At 59.8% G+C, this 17387-nt stretch overlaps 2 protein-coding genes across 3 annotated transcripts; one reads left to right on the top strand and one right to left on the bottom strand.

Moving 5' to 3' along the window:
- The first annotated feature begins 568 nt into the window (after positions 1-568).
- Positions 569-5757, top strand: PLK1 (polo like kinase 1). Its single transcript, XM_071760868.1, has 10 exons — positions 569-1041; positions 1289-1457; positions 1552-1696; positions 2144-2237; positions 2638-2857; positions 3170-3328; positions 3532-3609; positions 4040-4194; positions 4625-4807; positions 5017-5757. Exons 1-10 carry the CDS (start codon positions 649-651, stop codon positions 5221-5223), a joined length of 1803 nt encoding a protein of 600 aa, XP_071616969.1. The 5' UTR covers positions 569-648; the 3' UTR covers positions 5224-5757.
- A 362-nt stretch (positions 5758-6119) lies between these two features.
- Positions 6120-15346, bottom strand: ERN2 (endoplasmic reticulum to nucleus signaling 2). Of its 2 annotated transcripts, none has more exons than XM_071760859.1 (22): positions 15155-15346; positions 13949-14066; positions 13612-13645; positions 13001-13073; positions 12614-12686; positions 12347-12469; positions 12123-12224; positions 11647-11908; positions 11484-11562; positions 11243-11393; positions 10829-10950; positions 10464-10640; positions 10042-10276; positions 9688-9778; positions 9158-9347; positions 8827-8926; positions 8489-8688; positions 8230-8377; positions 7993-8120; positions 7630-7753; positions 7385-7452; positions 6120-7317 (listed from the first exon to the last, which is right to left on the bottom strand). In XM_071760859.1, exons 1-22 carry the CDS (start codon positions 15257-15259, stop codon positions 7132-7134), a joined length of 2889 nt encoding a protein of 962 aa, XP_071616960.1. In that variant the 5' UTR covers positions 15260-15346; the 3' UTR covers positions 6120-7131. The 2 variants fall into 2 exon arrangements, with proteins under 2 accessions (XP_071616960.1, XP_071616961.1); XM_071760860.1 differs by having other exon boundaries at positions 11647-11786; positions 15155-15336.
- Between the last annotated feature and the right edge of the window lie 2041 nt (positions 15347-17387).

Genomic DNA, 17387 nt, shown 5'->3' with positions numbered 1-17387 from the left:
TGCCCAGCACCGCTCACAACCTCTTGTGACTATTATGGGCTGTTCCTGACCATTTCAGTGTCACTGCATGAAACAAAGGGAGTGCCAGAGGTTTTTCCTGCCTCTGGGGTGCTGTCCATGACCCCAACACTGCTGTTCTGGGATGGTTCTGACCCACAGCACCTTCACCTCTCCTCTTGGTGCCAGGGGAGGCTCCCAAACCCACCTCAGCCACACGGGTGACACCTCCTCTGGTGTCACCTCAGTCCCCTGGCAACGCCCCACGTTGGGCTCTCCACCTGGATCCTTCGGTACCGATCCAAAGCAGCTGGAGCTGGTTGGGCCACCCTGAAGCCCCTGGGCCACCAAATGCCACGAGGGGCCACTGAAATGAAGTGAAACCACGCGTTCAACACCTCCGGGGGCGACACAGGCGGCGAGGGGGTGGCAACCAGCCCGGACGGGCTGGTTGCCACCCCCTCGCCGCCTGTGTCGCCCCCGAACTTAAAAGGGGTGCCTGTCCCTTTAAATCTCCCATCATCCCCCGCCTGGATTTTAAATCCTCTCAGCCAATCAGAGGCCTCCGCGGGTCCCTAACGGCCCCGGGGCCGCGTTTGAATCCGGCAACTCCCGCACCGCTCTCCCGGTCCGCTCCGCACCGGCCCCGCCATGAGCGCGGCGGGAGGAAAAACGTCGAAAGCCACGGAACCCCCGCCCCCACCTCCTCCGTCGTCACGCGTGGGCACGGCGGTGGCTTTGGTGGCCAAAGAGGTCCCGAAGGTTCTGTTGGACCCGCGGACCCGGCGGAGCTACGTCCGCGGGAGGTTCCTGGGGAAAGGGGGGTTCGCTCGGTGCTACGAGCTGGCGGAGGCGGAGAGCCGCGAGGTTTACGCCGGGAAGGTGGTGCCCAAATCGCTGCTGGTGAAGCCCCACCAGAAGGAGAAGATGTCGATGGAGATCGCCATCCACCGCAGCCTGGCGCACCGACACGTCGTCGGCTTCCAGGGCTTCTTCGAGGACTCCGACTTCGTCTACGTCGTCCTAGAGCTCTGCCGCCGCAGGGTGAGGGGCCGGGGGCCGGTGGGGACCGGGGGTTCGGTGTCCCGAGGGGTTTCCGTCGCGTCGGAGCCGCGCTGGGGAGGGGAAAGGGGGTTGTGTGGGTGCCCTTTGGTGCTGACCCCACTCCCACCCCCCCGGGCTCGGCCCCCTCGTGTTGGAGCTTTGCTGCCGTAGGGTGAGGGGTGGTGGGGTCGGGGGGTGCCGGTGTTCCCCGTGCTGACCGTTTCCCCTCCCTCCCCCCCATCCGCAGTCGCTGCTGGAGCTGCACAAGCGTCGCAAGGCGCTGAGCGAGCCTGAGGTTCGGTACTACCTGCGCCAGACCATCCTGGGCTGCCAGTACCTCCACAGCCACCGGGTCATCCACCGGGACCTCAAGCTGGGAAACCTCTTCCTCAGCGACGACATGGAGGTGAAGATCGGTAAGTGTCTGAGGTACAGTGCCCCCCCCAGCAGGGTCCCCAGCCCCAGGGACCTGCCACCCAGGACATCTCCAGTCACTCCCCCTCTCCCCAGGTGACTTCGGCCTGGCCACCAAGGTGGAGTACGATGGCGAGCGCAAGAAGACCCTGTGTGGGACCCCCAACTACATTGCCCCTGAGGTGCTGGGCAAGAAGGGGCACAGCTTCGAGGTGGACATCTGGTCCATTGGCTGCATCATGTGAGTCAAAACGTGTCTGTGGGGCCGGGCGGTGCCCGTGGCCCAGGTCTCTTCAGAGTTTTTCAGAGTTAGCTGAAGCTCTGCTGCCTCCAGAGGAGCAGCCTGGGCTGAGCCCTGCAGCCCAGCAGCACACAGCCTGCCCCGTGCTCTGCACATGCTGGTGTGCACGTGTCTGTGGGCTGGGCTGTACACACCACAGCTGGCTCCAGCCATCTCCCAAAAGCCCTGACTTCCTCACTGGAATGTTCCCCAGAGGGCACAAGCTCCCAGCTTCCCTCCTCAGGGGACAGGAGCCAGGCACAGCACACACCTCTGTGTGCCACCACCTGTGTTCCCTCTGCCAGGACAGTCCCAGGGCGTGCTTAGCACAGGGTCACCTCTGCACCTGAGTCTCTCTTGCAGGCTGCTTCGTGCAGGACTGACACCCTTTTGTCTGTGAACACACAGGTACACTCTGCTGGTGGGGAAACCGCCTTTTGAAACCTCTTGTCTAAAAGAGACCTACATCCGAATCAAGAAGAATGAGTACACGATTCCCAAGGTAAGGTGCTGCTCCTGCTTCACCTCACGGCAGTTCTTGGGCAGCCTTCTGCTGCACCATCCTGTGTCTGGCATGGGTGGGCTCCGTGGCAATGGTGGAACTTGGCAGGAGGGGTTAAATGGGTACACTTGAGCCCTCCAGAGTCTCCAGCTCATTCTGCTGCTGTTGATTCAATCCTTACCAAGTCAGTCGACTTTAGGCTGTGCATGCTGTCAGGAGACAGCTCTCCATGCCTGCCCACTTCTGTCTCCTCAGACTTGCTCCTGCTTTCCTGAGCCAGCACAGGAGCTCTCTGCTCCCAGCAGAGCTTCCCCTGGGTTGCACACCCAGCATTTCCCCAGCCCTTGGTGCTGGCACACCTCATCCCCCACCCTTGTCTCTAAACTGCCTCTCCTCTCAGCACATCAACCCTGTAGCTGCTAACCTCATCCAGAAGATGCTGAGGTCTGACCCTGCCACCCGCCCGACGATTGACGAGTTGCTGAGTGATGAGTTCTTCACCTCAGGGTACATCCCCAGCCGCCTGCCCACCAGCTGCCTCACCGTGGCCCCCAGGTTCTCCCTGGCTCCCAGCGGGATGGAGATGAACGGGAGGAAACCCCTGATTGCACTCAACAAAGGTGAGAGGGGTGCCTGGAGGGAATGGGGGTCAGAGCCTGCCTGGCCTCCAGACACCTCCAGAACCACCCGTGGGGAACCTGAGCATCACCTCTGCTCACAGCTCTTGTGAAAACCCAGAGTGTTTTGTGGGTGAGTGAGAGGAGGTCTCACTGTGCCCAGACCTAAAGTGGGCAGGAAGTGCCAGCACTGGCTCTAGCCAGATGGGATATGGGATATGGGATGGGTGTCTTACAGCTGGGTACAACAGCAATCTGGTGCCTTTACAAACCCATTCCCTCCTCACACCCCCATTCTGCTCTTTCCTGTCCCAGCTCCAGACAGCCCCGCACTGGAGAAGTTGCCTGACAAGGAAGATGTGGCTGGGCTGAGGGAGCTGGGGGATGCTGTTGACTGTCATTTAGCTGACATGCTGGAGCAGCTGACTGCTGTCAACTCAGCCAAGCCTTCTGAGAGAGTGGCAGTGAGACAAGGTGAGTCTGGGGACAACCCCACAGGCACCAGCGTTCCCAGATAACTTCCTGCCTTGTTGCTCTGAGGCTGTTTGAAGTAAGACCAGCTGAGCTGAGGTACAGCCTTGCTGAGAAGCTGCTTACTTTCCTTTTGCATTGCCTGTTGGATGTGGTGAGCAAGAGGCTGTGAAATGTCTTCTAACAAACTCACTTTCTTTTTGCAGAAGAAGCTGAAGACCCAGCCTGCATTCCCATCTTCTGGGTTAGCAAATGGGTGGACTACTCAGATAAATATGGCCTAGGTAGGTAACATGGGGGCCATACTTCAGCATTTTTGTTGTTTCTGAAAGGAGGGAGGGAAGGCTGGGTTTGGGTGTTGCATAGATCACAGTTTCCCTGAGTGTGTCCAAGATGGCCACCAGGAATGTTACCAAACACCCAGAGTAGTGGTCACTGAATGTGAGCCACTTTATGGTAGAAAATGGCTACCTGCTGCACGAGATGGCCAGCAGTGAGCGTGTGTACCCACTGTGGCAGTTCCAGTTGCTTCTGCAGCAGTGATGCAACAGGGAAGGGTGAGAAAAACAGAGTAGGAAAAGTGTCACCCAGACCTGAACAAAGAGGGGAGAGTCTAAGACCTGGCCAGGACTTAAGTGGGATGGCTCTGAGGGACAACACAACCTCCTGCTGGTGCATTTCACACAACCAGTGTGATCCCCACTTGTGACCCAGGTTACCAGCTGTGTGACAACAGTGTTGGAGTTCTCTTCAATGACTCCACTCGTCTTATTATGTACAATGATGGAGACAGCCTGCAGTACATCGAGCAGAACAACACAGAGTCCTACTTCACTGTGAGGTCCTATCCTTCTGCCTTGAACAAGAAGGTGAGTCCTGGGGACTGGAGCCCTCATGGGGGGCTGCACCTGCTGGGATTTCTGCTGGCCTTGCTGGGCTTTGGCTGGGTGGGTTCCAGGGAGAAACATCTGTAACATGGGGCATTCTGCAGGATTCCTTCTGACTGGTGAAACATGTCCCCAAGGACAGGCTCTGGCAGCTCTGTTTATTTCTAGATGCTGTCTCAGGCTTATTTATGAGCAGTTTCACAAAATTCAGTGCTCACAAGAGCTGTGTGTACCAGGGTGTTCAGTGAAGCAGGTTTGGGAGTATCACAGAGTTAACTGAGAGTTTGCCCAAGTTTGTGCAGTGACACCTCAAGCTCTGGGAGACGTAGGGAGGTTCTGGGACTGGAAGGGCTTCCCAAGATGGCAGGGATCACCCTCAGCCTGTCTGCTCACAGCCCTTTTTCTCCTGCAGATAACACTATTGAAATATTTCCGGAACTACATGAGTGAGCACTTGCTGAAGGCAGGTGCCAACATCACTCCCCGGGAAGGTGACGAGCTGGCCCGGCTGCCCTACCTCTGCACCTGGTTCCGGACCCGCAGTGCCATCATCCTGCACCTCAGCAACGGCACCGTGCAGATCAACTTCTTCCAGGTGAGGCTTCCTGCAGGGCTGGCAGAGCCCAGCTGTGCCCAGCTGTGTGTGCAGGGCAGAGCACTGAGAGGCTCCGTGCTCCCCGTGCTGTGCTCTGGATCTGTCTGGGGCCGTCGATTTGTTCCCTGTGCTGTGTCAGCTTCTGGTGGCTGCCCCGAGCCCTGCTGGGATGGTTTATCCCAGGGTAACACGGTGCTCTGTCCCCACAGGACCACACCAAGGTCATCCTGTGCCCTCTCATGGCTGCTGTCACCTACATCGATGAGAAACGGGACTTCCGCACCTACAAGCTGAGCCTGATCGAGGAGCACGGCTGCTGCAAGGAGCTCTCCAGCCGCCTGCGCTACGCCCGCACCATGGTGGAGAAACTCCTCACTTCCAAGTCTGGCTCAGCCCGGGGGAAATCATCTGCTTAGGCCTTGGTTCTCCATGGACTCCACACCTGTGGCAAACTGTCCTGGCAGTGGCTGGGGAGCTCTCTCTCTCAGCAGCCCTGCTGAGACCATCGGGGCTGGGTTCCCACTCCTGGCTCGGGTCTGGTTGCCTCCAGGAAGCCCCTGATGCTGTGGGAATGGTGTTGTTCACTCTGACTGATACCCAAAGGTTTCTTGCTCCCCATTCCTAATAGAAAGTCTATTTTTTAATTGCATATCCAGACTTTTTTTTTTTTTCCTAACTTGTCAAAAGCCTGGCTCAAAACCCAACCCTCTTGTTTGAGGCTCCTGGGCCTTCTCTTGAGAGAACAAAGCATGGGGAGAGCAGAACTATCATGTAAGTTATTTGTACATGGCTGTGCTCGTGCTCTAGGCTTTTGTTTCCTCTTGTAGAAATTCAGGTAAGATATTTAACATGCCCAAGGGTGAGCAATCAGCCTTTTAATACTGAAAGTGACCTACATGAAACCTGAACTTTTGTATGTTACATAACTTCATTAAAGATTGTTCACTGCAGTGTCCAGCCTGCTGTGGTTCCCTTTGGCTTGCTGGGAAGGAGGGAGCAGAACCTTCCTTTGGTCTTCTCCTCCATGTGAGAGCTGTGCTTGGGTGTCCTTAGGGGCAGCCCCTGGCTCCTCAGTGCAACAGGGAAACAGCAGCAGAAGATGGTAGGAAAGGGGGAGGGGGTGAAAGAAGTGTTAGTGCTGTTTGTGCTGAGCTGTGCTCTGACCTGCAGGCTCATAGGGGACTGGCTTGGATTGCTACACAGAAGATGCCCACAAATGTGCCTATAGAATTGGCAGAAGCTGTTGTAGACTTTACCAAGAGCCCAGAAAGCTACCTTGGATCTTCTCCCACCATTGCTCACAGCCAGCACCTCCTGGTGCTCTCAGGCCAGTTTATTGTTAATCAGGACAAGCTTTTCAGGTTTTTCTATAGCACTTTTTGTACAAAATGTTCTACAGCATTCTAAAACCAAAAAGGGAACACCCCTGTGTTACCTGTGTAAACCCCACACCCCAGCACCCAGAGGGATCAGACTATACAGTTACTGCCCAGGAGGGGCTCTGCCCTGGCAGGGGCTGTGCTTGCAGGTTCCTATGAAATCCATGGGATGCTCTAAACCAGAACCCCCGTGGGGCAGCAGCCAGGAGAGGCAGTGGGAGCTGCAGGAAGGGACTGATCCTGGGGAGAAGGGCTTCCCCTGCCTCTGTGTGCCCAGAACTGCTCCTGCCCAACTGTGCTGTGGGACAAACTGTTCAGGTTCCCAGGCACAGGACTGTCCCGGGGCTCTGACAAGATGCTGGTGTCCAAAAGGGAAAAAACCTTTTTCTCAGCCCAGCTGAGATTAAACATTTCTTTCTCAGGATAGTGCTGGTGGCACCTGGCCCTCAGCAGCCCTGCTGCAAAGAGCAGGTCTGAGCCTGGGCTGGGTGCTGAGAGCAGAGCTGCTGTGCTGTGGATCAGCCCTGTCACACTCACAGTCACAAGAGTCACTTCTCAGGTGTGTGGCAGGGGAGGATGCACGGGATGTAGCTCCCCGGCCCCTCTGGGACCCGGCCCAGCCCGGTTCTGTGGCTCTGCCCGGGCTTCACTCCCCAGCTGCCTCCTCTTCTCCTCCAGGCACCGTGTGTGCCACGAGGGTTTCTTTGGTTTCTGAGACAAATGCCCTCAGGCCCCCGAGTCTGACCCTGCGGTGGGGGGCAGGAGCCCTCAGGTGACAGCTGGTGCCACCCTGCTCACCCCCTCTGCTTGTACCCCCTGGGACCCCACCTCACCCCGGGGGGAAGGACACGGAGAGCCCCCCGGGGCTGCTCCCATCGGCGGCAGATGGGGGTGGGGATGGGGAGGAGCAGCCTGGCGTGGTGGGTGCCATCCTGCCGTGTCCCCTCAGCTGCCATCGTCCCCCGGGCAGTAGTAGGAGCGGAAGATCCGCTCGTGGGCACAGACCCGCATGGTGCTGTGCGTGTGCAGCAGCAGCCGGGGGAAGCGGGAGGTGAAGTACTGCACGAAGCCGTCGGGGACGGGTCCCAGGGCTGTCCGGACGTCGTTCGGCAGCTCGTGGTAGTGATGTTTCTGCAGGAGAGAGGGAGAGGTGAGCGGGGGCAGGGCCGGCGGGGTGCGGCGGACGGGGCAGACGTACCTTGTTCCTCATGGCCCGCAGCAGGTCCCGCACCGAGCCCCCCTTGTAGGTGCGGAATTTCCTCAGGTCTGGGGAGAGCAGGAGAGGCATTGAGCGAGGTGGGACAGCACAGCCCCACCCCGAGCCCCGGCACTGCACCCCAACCAGCGCCAAACCGGGCACTGCTCTGCCCTCCCAGGGCACCGCCATGGGGTTCGGCCCAGGACCCCCCCGCTCCCGACCCGATTCGGAGGGAGGGGTGGTACCTGTCTGCAGCGGGAGGGAGATGTGTATCCTCCAGTTGCTCCTCACCACCGCCCGGGCCCCCGCCTCCAGGGCTGAGACGATGGCGCCCTCGGCTGACTCCTTCTCGATGCGGTCACTGACGTCCTGCGGGGACCGGGGGGGGGGGGTCACAGCGCTGCCCCCCACCCTGTGCCACCCCATCCAGCGCCAGGGAGCAGAGCCAGTGCTGAGGGGGATGAAGAGCCCGGCCCTAAACCCAGGGACCCCCCAGCTGCTTGCAAAAGTGAGCTCAGTGTGCACATTGACCTGAACACGTGGGTTTCCAGCACTTTTTGTGCAGAGCACCCCGGTGTTTGCTGCCTGGTGGGATGGTGTGTGCTCACCTGGAAGAACTGCAGCTGCTTCTCCTGACTCCAGAAAAAGGGATGCACAAGGACCATGGAGGCTGAGGGGCGCTGCTGGGGCTCCGGGCTGATCATGGCAGCAATCAGTTCCCGTGCAACAAGATCATCTGGAAGGTGAAAGAACACAACGGGGAACTAAACCCCTGAGAGGGAGAGGGAGCTGCACCCCTCGGCTCAGGGCTTCCCGTGGGACATGGCCAAGGAGAAGGATCTCACTGTGAGCTTCCTCCTGCAGGCAGCTCAGCTGGTAAGAGCCTGACAAGATGTTGGCCTGTCGCCTCAAGCTGTCCCCAAAGGGGTGCTGCCCTCCTGACACCACGTAGTAGAAGACACATCCTGCTGAGAAGATGTCCACAGCGCACGTCTGGAGGCACAAAGGGATCTTAATTGTACATTTCAGCAGCTCACCGTGAGGCTGCTGCCAGCACAGGGGACTCTGCTGCAAGGGGCTGCAGCAGGAACACTGCCCACTCACCGGGTTCTCCTTGGGGGTCTCCTGCAGCACCTCGGGTGCGATCCAGCCCTCGGTGCCGGGGATGCCGGAGCGGAGGCTGAAGCTCTGTCGTCCCCCCTGAAGCTTCTTGCAGAGGCCAAAGTCAGAGATGACAGCTCGGATCTGCCCGTGGCGATTTGGGACAGAGATGAGGATATTACAGGGCTTCAGGTCCCGATGGACTGGAAGAGAGAGCGGGCAGTGTCATCACCAGTGTGGTGGCAGGGCTGGAGCAGACTGGGGCTCTGCCTGCCCCCCTGCACACTGCCTGAGCCCCCAGCCCTGGCTGAGGACACAGGGACCCCTGCCCACCCCCTTACCAATGCTGAGGGAGTGGAGGTGGGCCAGCCCTGACATGGTCTGGCGCAGGAGGGACACCGGGTCCAGGCTGTGACGATCAAACCTGGGGCTCTCCACGTACTGGAACCACACAGAGGCAGAGAGAGATGAAATGATTTGCCCCTGATGTACAGAGGCAAGGCTTGGTGGGCTGACAGAGAGAGAGGAGAGGAGCCTGTCTGCAGGCAGCTTGTGTGCCCAAGGCTTGCCATTTCCAGTCCTTCCAGTCACCATCTCTTCCCTCTGCAGCAATCTGCCCTCCCGTGTGCCTCACCCTCCCCAGGAGCAGGCAGGGGAAGGCTGTGGGCTCACCTCCTGCAGCGTGGCAGAGCAGAGCTCGATGGCAATGTAGTGGAACTGTTTGTCCTTCTCGGTGCAGAAGTAGCGGAGGACGTGTGGGTGCTGATCCGACTCCCGCAGCAGTTGGACCTCCCTCTCCACCAGGTGCACACACTCGGGCAGCAGGCGCTTCACGGCCACGTTCCGACCATCAAACTGTCCCCTGTGGGGAGAATTGGTGGCCGTGGCTGTGCACAGCCCCAGCCAGAGCACAGCCCATCCCTGCAGATCCACAGCCTGACCAGGATCTGGATGAAGCTGGAACCTTGACCCTTGGGGTCCTCAGCATTGGGGGGGTCACCCTGGAGTGACTCCCAAAGATCTGTCCCAGCCATGGGCAGGCAGAAATCTCTGCAGTGAGCTGGAAGCCAGGGACTCAGGCTCCTCAAGGGGCAACCCATTCTTAAAAGCCCTTGAGCCACCCGCCACCACCCTTGAGCAGTCCCTGTGGCTACCAGGGGAACAAGAGTGGGATGAGGGCAGGCACCCAGGGTGCCACCCACCTGAAGACAAAGGTTCCTCCAGCACCATGGCCCAGCACATCCTTGGGGTTAAAAGAAATTTTCCCAACTATGATCACATCTGGTTCTGCATCTGCAGAGGAAAAGGAAGAACCATCCTTCAACCTGTGAGCATTAGTCCTATACAGAGGATGTCCAGTTCTTCAACCTCCTGGCTGCTTCTGGGGCCCCACTACTGTTGCAATTGCTTCTGTAGCTCTTGTGCATCCAGCAGCAGGTCCTGCACCTCCTCCCCTGTCAGTGGGGCTGCAGCCCCCTCATCTGTGGGCATCTCTGCCCCTGCTTTGGGTGACAACACCTGGGGACAGACCCCTTGCCTCTTCCCACCACACACACCTTCAGCAGCCGCTGGGTCCGGGCTGACCATCCCGTTAGGCAGCTCCTCCAGGAGGTCCGGGGGGCTGGAGCTCTGCAGGGGCTGTGACCCACTGCCCCGGCTCAGCCCCAGCTCCCTGGGCTCTGCAGGGACCCCCTCCCTGGAGCTCCGTCCTGGGAGCACCATCTCCTGCTGCAGGAGCTGGATCTGCTGCTCCAGCTGCTGCTGCTGCACCGCTTGCTGCTGCTGCAGTTTCTGGAACACAAAGTGGGGGGACCTCAGCCATGAGCACCCCCAGCAGAGCCCCCCACACCTCCTCGTCCCCTGATGGGTGCTGATGGCAGCCACAGCCCTGACACCTGCACCCCGGACAGGAGACGGGGCTCAGGTCAGTCCCCAGGGCTCCAGCAGCCCCGTTCCTGCTCCAGCAGCCCCCACTCACCACCAGCAGGAGGAAGAGGACCCCCCCTCCCAGCAGCGCAGTGCCCATGCCAGCCACCAGCAGGTCCCAGGCTCCTGCCTCGGGGTACACCTCCAGCTGCTCCTGGGGCAGGGGGTCCGGGGGGAACTGCCCCTCGCTGCGGACAGCCGACCCCTCCGGGCTGCCCGGGGCCAGGAACTGCAGCACACACCGGGGATGGGTCACACGCTGGGTGCGGGACCCTCCCCCTTTGCCACCCCGTGCCGGGGACCCACAACCCAGCCCCTTCAGGGACCCGACACGGCCCCAGGTTCCCCCAGCAAGGAGGTGGGACCCTGGGAGGTGGGACCCTGGGAGGTGGGACCCTGGGGAGCTCCAGCGCTCACATCATCGAACACGGTCCTTGCAGGAGGAGCCCTGGGGATGATGGTTTCTGTTGTCTTCCTCAGGTTCTCGGGGAAGGCCCTCAGCATTGTAGTGTGGACCACGGGAGGCAGCTCGTGGTGTCCTGAGGTGGGGGGAGGACAGAGAGACCCATCAGCTCCTCTGTGGTCACAGCATCAGTCCCTCACCTCCCCAGCACCAATCCAAGCTCTCTGGACAGGGTGACCCCAGGAGAAGGAGCGTCCCTTCTCATGGGAGGCACAAATAATACCAAGGTTACAACCTGGCAGCTCCATCCCAAAGCAGTATCAGGCAGCAGGGAAAGGCTGACACCCCAAAACACACGGGTGGCTTGGGCTGCCCCCCCAGGCACCCTCCAGGAGCAGGGACACAAAGCAGAGCTCACAGGTCCGCACCTATCAGGAGCCACTGGTTGTGGGGTGAGGTGATGCTGCCCTGGGGGTACTTGACCTCGGTGCTGGGTGTGATCTCACACTCCCCTGAGTCTCTCACGGTCACCTCGTCGGTGGTGGGGCCGTCGATCCTGGCCAGTGTGATGCCCTGGGGCTGGGGGACAGCAGATCATGGAGATCATGCAGATCATGGAATAGCCAGGACCTGCACCTGCCACAGGTCACCCCAAAAGCAGAGACTCACCACCAGAGCCACACTGCCATGCACCAGGGAGGTCAGGGCGTAGAAGCTGGCTGCGTGCTTCCCCACGTAGAGCGCTGGCCTGCGGGGAGGGACAAGCATCAGCCCTGCCTCTGTCACAGCTCAGAGCTGTGCCACCAGCAGCCACAGCACAGGAGCCACCTACAGCAGCTGGGTCTTGGTGGCAGCAAAGTCCTTCACGGACTGGTAGCTCCACTTGAGGAGGGGGATGTCCTGCGAGTGGAAGGTCAGGTAGCGCAGGGTCTCCATGGCCAGGTTGAGGTGGGGGACACGTCGGAGGCTGTCCTGGTGCCACACGTAGATGCCAACGATGGGGGAGCCATAGTTCTGTGCCCACAGGACCTCCCCGCTCTCCTTGTCCAGTGTCACCACCAGCCCGTCCCCGCTGGAGGCGAAGTGTGCCATCTCTGGGCAGAGCCAGAGGGAGCCATGCAGGGGGCTGCACGGGGGACAGGTCCCACCCCAGCCCGTGTCCTGCTGCTCTGCTCTGCTCTGTTCTGCTGATGTTATTCCCAGCGTGGCACAGCCCAGACCCGCCGGCCGTGGCTGCGTGGCCACGGGTGCCATCCAGCCAGGTCCCCTGCAGGGGGTGTGGGTGGTGGCCCCCGTGGGGACACTCACTGTAGGGGTAGGACTCCTCGCAGAGCGGTGCCGAGTAGTCGGAGAAGGTGGCGTTCCAGCGGAGCTCCCGTGACTTGGTGTCATACATGGTGATAACATACTCTGGGGAGGAGAGAGGGCATCCAGGTCACTGCCCAGCAGCCTGCTCCCTGGGGCAGACAGGCAGGCAGGCAGACAGACAGGCAGGCAGGCAGACAGACAGACAGACAGCAGGACTGCCTTACGGGTACGGCCGATGTAGAGCAGGGGACTCGAGGGGCACAGCCCATCCCAGGCCTCTGTGGAAAGAGTGGTCTGCTTCTCCCCTGACCTGGGGTCCACAATGAACCAGGTGTCCTGCTTCTTCCCTGAGCCAGAAAATACATTTTATTTCAGTCTCTGCAGTCCTGCTGCCTGTCCCCTAAGGCTTCCCCTGTCTCCCCCCAGGGACACACTCCCGGGGGGTCCCCACTCAGGCTCTGGGTCCGGGGGGGTGGGTGCTCCCTGCATACCAGTGTAGAGCACTCCATCCGAGCTGCGGCACGGGGAGGACTGGACCAGCTCTGGGATGGTGAACGGCAGCTTCTGCAACACAGACAGCAGTGGGGACAGGGAAACACCTCCCTGAACAGCAGCTTCCCAGCCTTCCAGAGCAGGGTGACAAAGGAAAGGTCCTCTGGGATAGCCCCCTCCACCTTGCCTGCCTTCACTGCTCAACCCCAAAGCAGGACAAGTGGAGGGTAGGAAAAGCTCCCAGACAGCTTGGCCCTGAACTTCCAGGTGCCAAGGACAAGCTGGAGCATCCGAAGGCCCCAGCTCTCCTGTCCTGCAGGTCATGAAGGTGAAGCCCAAGGAGGGGTGGGTGGGTGGGATGCGCAGGGCCCCTGCAGCCCCCTCACCATCAATCCTTCTTTGTTCTTTCCTCCCAGGATATACAGGCTGCCATCATTGGGGTCTGGGAGGAATGCTGGTCTGGAATAGAGAGAGGAGGATGAAAAGGGAGATGCCTCCTGCCCCAGGCACACACCAAGCAGTGAAGAGGAGCTGCACTGAAGGAACCCATCAGCAGTTTGCTCTGAGGTGATTCACTATGGGGTTTAACCTTGCCCCCAGCCCTCCAGCACCAGAGGACATCAACTCCTGCTCTGGGTCAGTGCTGTCACTGCACACAGCTGCCCTGTTCCTGCCAGAGGTGCTGACCCAGTCCCCTGCCACCCCCAGGGACCTCCCAGCTCTCCTGCTTCCCCCTGCACTTCCAGGAGCACTTCCCTCCATTGCTTCCCTGTGCTTCTGTGCCCAGTGGCACCGGGAGCTCCTGTGCTACCGTTTGGCAGCGTGGAGTGGCTGCTCACACCGGGGACAGGGCAGCCCCACGGCACGGGCTGGGAACCCTGCCCTGAGCTTCTCCTTTCTTGCTGTGGATCTGTGGGTTGATGAGGGCAGTTGTGCCCCTCGGGAAGGCGCAGGCCACCTCCCCTACCCCATGCTGCCCGCGGGGGGTGACACTCACTCTGCCACATAAACTGGCACCTGCAGAATAGGATCTGAAAAAGAGACCGAAAGAAGGACGTCAGCAGAAGGACCTCTCCCCACCAGCGGGGACAACGTGGCAGTGTTTGCCAAGCACTGCCCTGCCCACAGCCACTGCCTGTTTGCATTTCAAGCCCAGAACAGTCCCCGCCAGCAGCAGCAGTTTGCACCCTCCTGATGCTCTGCTCCACGCACAACCATGCCCGGGGCTGTGGCTGTGGCTGTGGCTGGCAGCATCCCCGGGGCTAGAGGAACAACTGACCCAGAGCTGGCCCAGGGAGCCAGGCTGTGAGCAAGCACTCAAGGTCACAACTCACCATCCTTCAGGGTCCACTTGACGTCCCCTGTGCTCTTACTCACTGCATGAAGATTTCCATCCAGAGTGGAGATGAAGAGCAGCGTTTCTGGGGCAGTGGCAGCGCTGCCTTTGAGGCCCTGCGGACAGAAATGCTGTCCTTAGGGAGCAGGGACAGGTCTGGGGAAGAGCCCCAGGGCCCACCTCGGGCAGCACGGCAGCTCCCGTGCCCAGCAGCAGCTGTGGGAAGGGCCCCACATCCCCTGTGTAACACGACCAGGAGGGAAAATCCTGGCACCGGTTATTAAATCCGCTCGTTCCCCCAGTTCCAGCCCACAGGACACCAGCAGAATCACATCTGCTAAGGGCTGCTGGGAGATGCTGTGCTTTACACAGCTGTGGCATCAAGCACCCCTGGCAATGTGTGGCACGCCGGGTCCCACAGCACTGGTCACATCCCACCCAGGATCCGGGTCCTGGGGCCGGTACAGCCTTTCCTCTCCTTTCCTCCGTCCCCCAGACAGCCTTCCCACCAGCGGGGATGTGCTGCAGCGGGGCTGTTCCCGGCCACAACACCGGGCACCTTCCTGAAGATGACACAAACAGCCCAACTACCAACTCCTTCCAGAAACAAACGAGTTGGGTGACTTTTCATGCCAGAAATGCAATTAACGCTCCACCGGGCCTTCAAAGCTATAAATTCCAGCTGCCCTGACGTTGAGGGAGCAATCATACCTTCACGCAGGGGAGAGGAGCTGCTGCCCAGCCAGCCCAGCCCAGCCCAGCTCAGCTCAGCCCGGGGCACACCGGGCACCCGCAGCCCCCCAGCAAACACCTCCCGGACCCACGGGACTGCGGGAGCCGGGGCACTGCCGGGCTCACCCTGCCGTGCCGAGATGGAGCAAGCTGCTGCTGCCCCGCTCGCTGTCCCCAGGACATCCCTTGGCCCCTGTGCCACCCCCGGCAGCCCCCTCGCTGCCTCTCACTTGCAGCTGGACCCGGGCAGCGATCCCGGCCAGGGCACGGGGGGCAGTGCCTGCGGGTGACACCAGCCCGTCTGTGGGACAGACCCCGGGACAGTCCGGCCACAGCCCGGCGGGGCAGGGAGACACACGGGGAACACGCACGCCCCCGTGTCGGTGTCTCTCCCACCCCGCAGGGCACGGCCACCCCCCGCACCCCCACCCGCGGGCACTGTCGCGGTCCCGTTGCCCCCCGCGGGCCGTACCTGTGCCGGGAGCGGCAGGAGCAGGAGCAGGAGCAGGGCCGGGAGCAGGGCCCGGATCCCCCCCCGGAGCCTCCTCCGGCGCAGCGGCGCGGCGGGGCCGCCCATGTCCCGGACATACCGGGGCCGCGGTGCGCAGAGCCGGGCCGGGCCGGGCCGTGCTTATCGCCGGGCCGTGAGTCAGCGGGGCCGGGGCGGATCCAGGATGCGGCTTCCTGCTCCCCCCCCGCCCCTCCGGGCTGCTCCCCCGCCCCGCAGAGCTGCGGCCAACAGCGCCGGGGCAGCGGGAGGGGGCGGGCTGCACCCCTGGACCCCCCCTCGGTTCCCGGTCCCTTCGCTGTTTCAGCATCGCTTGCGTTCCCACCCCCGCGGGTTTAACGCCGATCCGGGAAAAATTCCTCCCGCCCGCAACGTGTGACAAAGCGCACGGGCACCCCCCCTACCCCTCCCCGCATCGCCTGCGGACCCCGGCCCCGCGGCCCCGGTCCTGCGGGGAGGTGCGGGGCTCTTCCCGGCTGCATCACGCAGCAACTCACCTCCAGGAGAGCCGGGCACAGGTGCGGCTGGGAAGGCTCTTCCCAAAAGGATGCGCTGGAGCTGGACGGGATTTTCGGCAGCACTCGGCTCCAAATCCCACCCCCCGAATTCCTGCACTGCCCCCCAGCGAGGCCACAGCTGGAAATCAAACCGAACTTGCCAAGAGATGCACAGCAGGTGACTTACACAGCGGGCACTGGGAACTTTGTCTCAGAGGTAAACACTGAACTCTTTCAGCCCATTTTTTTACCTGGGTGAGGGGGGAGAACGTTTCTAAAGCCACCCTGAAACAGGAGCAGCACCTGCCAGGTGCTAAAAAGCCCCAAGACACCAGGCTGCTCCCGAGCACCCTCCTTCTGCAGGCTGACACCAAAGTGGCACCTCTGACACCCCAAAAAGCTGTCCCCACGTGCAACCTCCAGTGAGCTCTGTCCTGCACAGACAGCTACAGCTAAAACCAAGATGAAACGCTGGGTTTGGAGACGGAGATACAGAAGGTTTGTCCCACAGTTCCCATCCCTTTTGCACAAAGTGACACATGGGAGCAGTTCACCCAAACCCCCACCCTGGGGAAAGGCACTGAGGTGGCAGTGAGCACGGGTTCCTCTGCATTTCCACCTGGATCCACTTTCCTGCAAAGAAACAAATCACAAAGCATTTGCCAACAGTTGTTCATGCAGTAGGAAAGTGGCTTGGAATGTACAGGGCACTGAAACACTCAGACACAGAGATACTTAATTATCAAATTTTAATTGATAAGACTAATCTTACAGAATAAAACAATAGGATAACCAGTCAAGGTTACACTTAAAAAATCCAGCAGTGCAAATCTAAGACTAAATATTTGTCATCTCCCCCTCCCCTGAAATAGGCAATAGATTATTTAAAAATACTGCAATACATGGTACTTACATATTCCATTTAAAATAAATCTGCAGTGGACACAAACATCTAAGACTTTATTTAATATAAAAACCAAAGAATGAGTTGCTTAGGATATGGACAAGATGTGGTGAACTTCCATGAGCTGCAGAAAGCAAATCCTTGGCTAAGGGTGAGGCAGACAGATGCTTCACACAAGACTTGCTACAACTCTCCTGGTCCCCTTCCTCCCCCCAGTGATGAGGACACCAAAACTGAGATGTGAACAACCTCACCCTAGCAGGTGTCAAAAGGCTGGAGAACAGCTGGAGAGCTGAAAACAAAAATGGCTCCATAGGAAAAAACAAGTTACAGAGGAAAACAAAAACCAAGTAAACAGCAGAAGGAAAGTCTGGACAGAAACCCCATGGCAGCGAGCCCAGGGAGCACCCACTGCATCCCTGTGGTGGGAGGGGAGTGCCTGGACAGACCACCACAATATGGCACCTGGACAGTGTCACTGTGAGGGAATTGTTCCTCTTTGGCCCTTAAAGGATGAAGCAGCAAGGGGTGGAACTGCATCAAGTACAGACTGCAGCAGGCTGTGCACACGTGGCCTATTAGCAGGGGCTTCTCTGGTTCCTTGGATTCAGGTCATTTTTTTCCTTTTCCATCATTGTAACATCCTTACTTCAGTTACACATTTCTTACCCAAGTCTCATTAACAGAAATTAATGATTGACTTAAACTTGATAGGAAAAACTTGTGGGTAATACAAGATCTTCACACAAGGTACAGTCCCTGCTCAAACTCAAGCCAGGTTCAGGGATGAACTTCT

This window comes from Heliangelus exortis, chromosome 17 (assembly GCF_036169615.1).
Source record: "Heliangelus exortis chromosome 17, bHelExo1.hap1, whole genome shotgun sequence".
NCBI classification, from domain to species: Eukaryota; Metazoa; Chordata; class Aves; order Apodiformes; family Trochilidae; genus Heliangelus; species Heliangelus exortis.
Note: the sequence above shows the minus strand (reverse complement) of the source record. Positions and strands in the feature narration are given on the sequence as shown.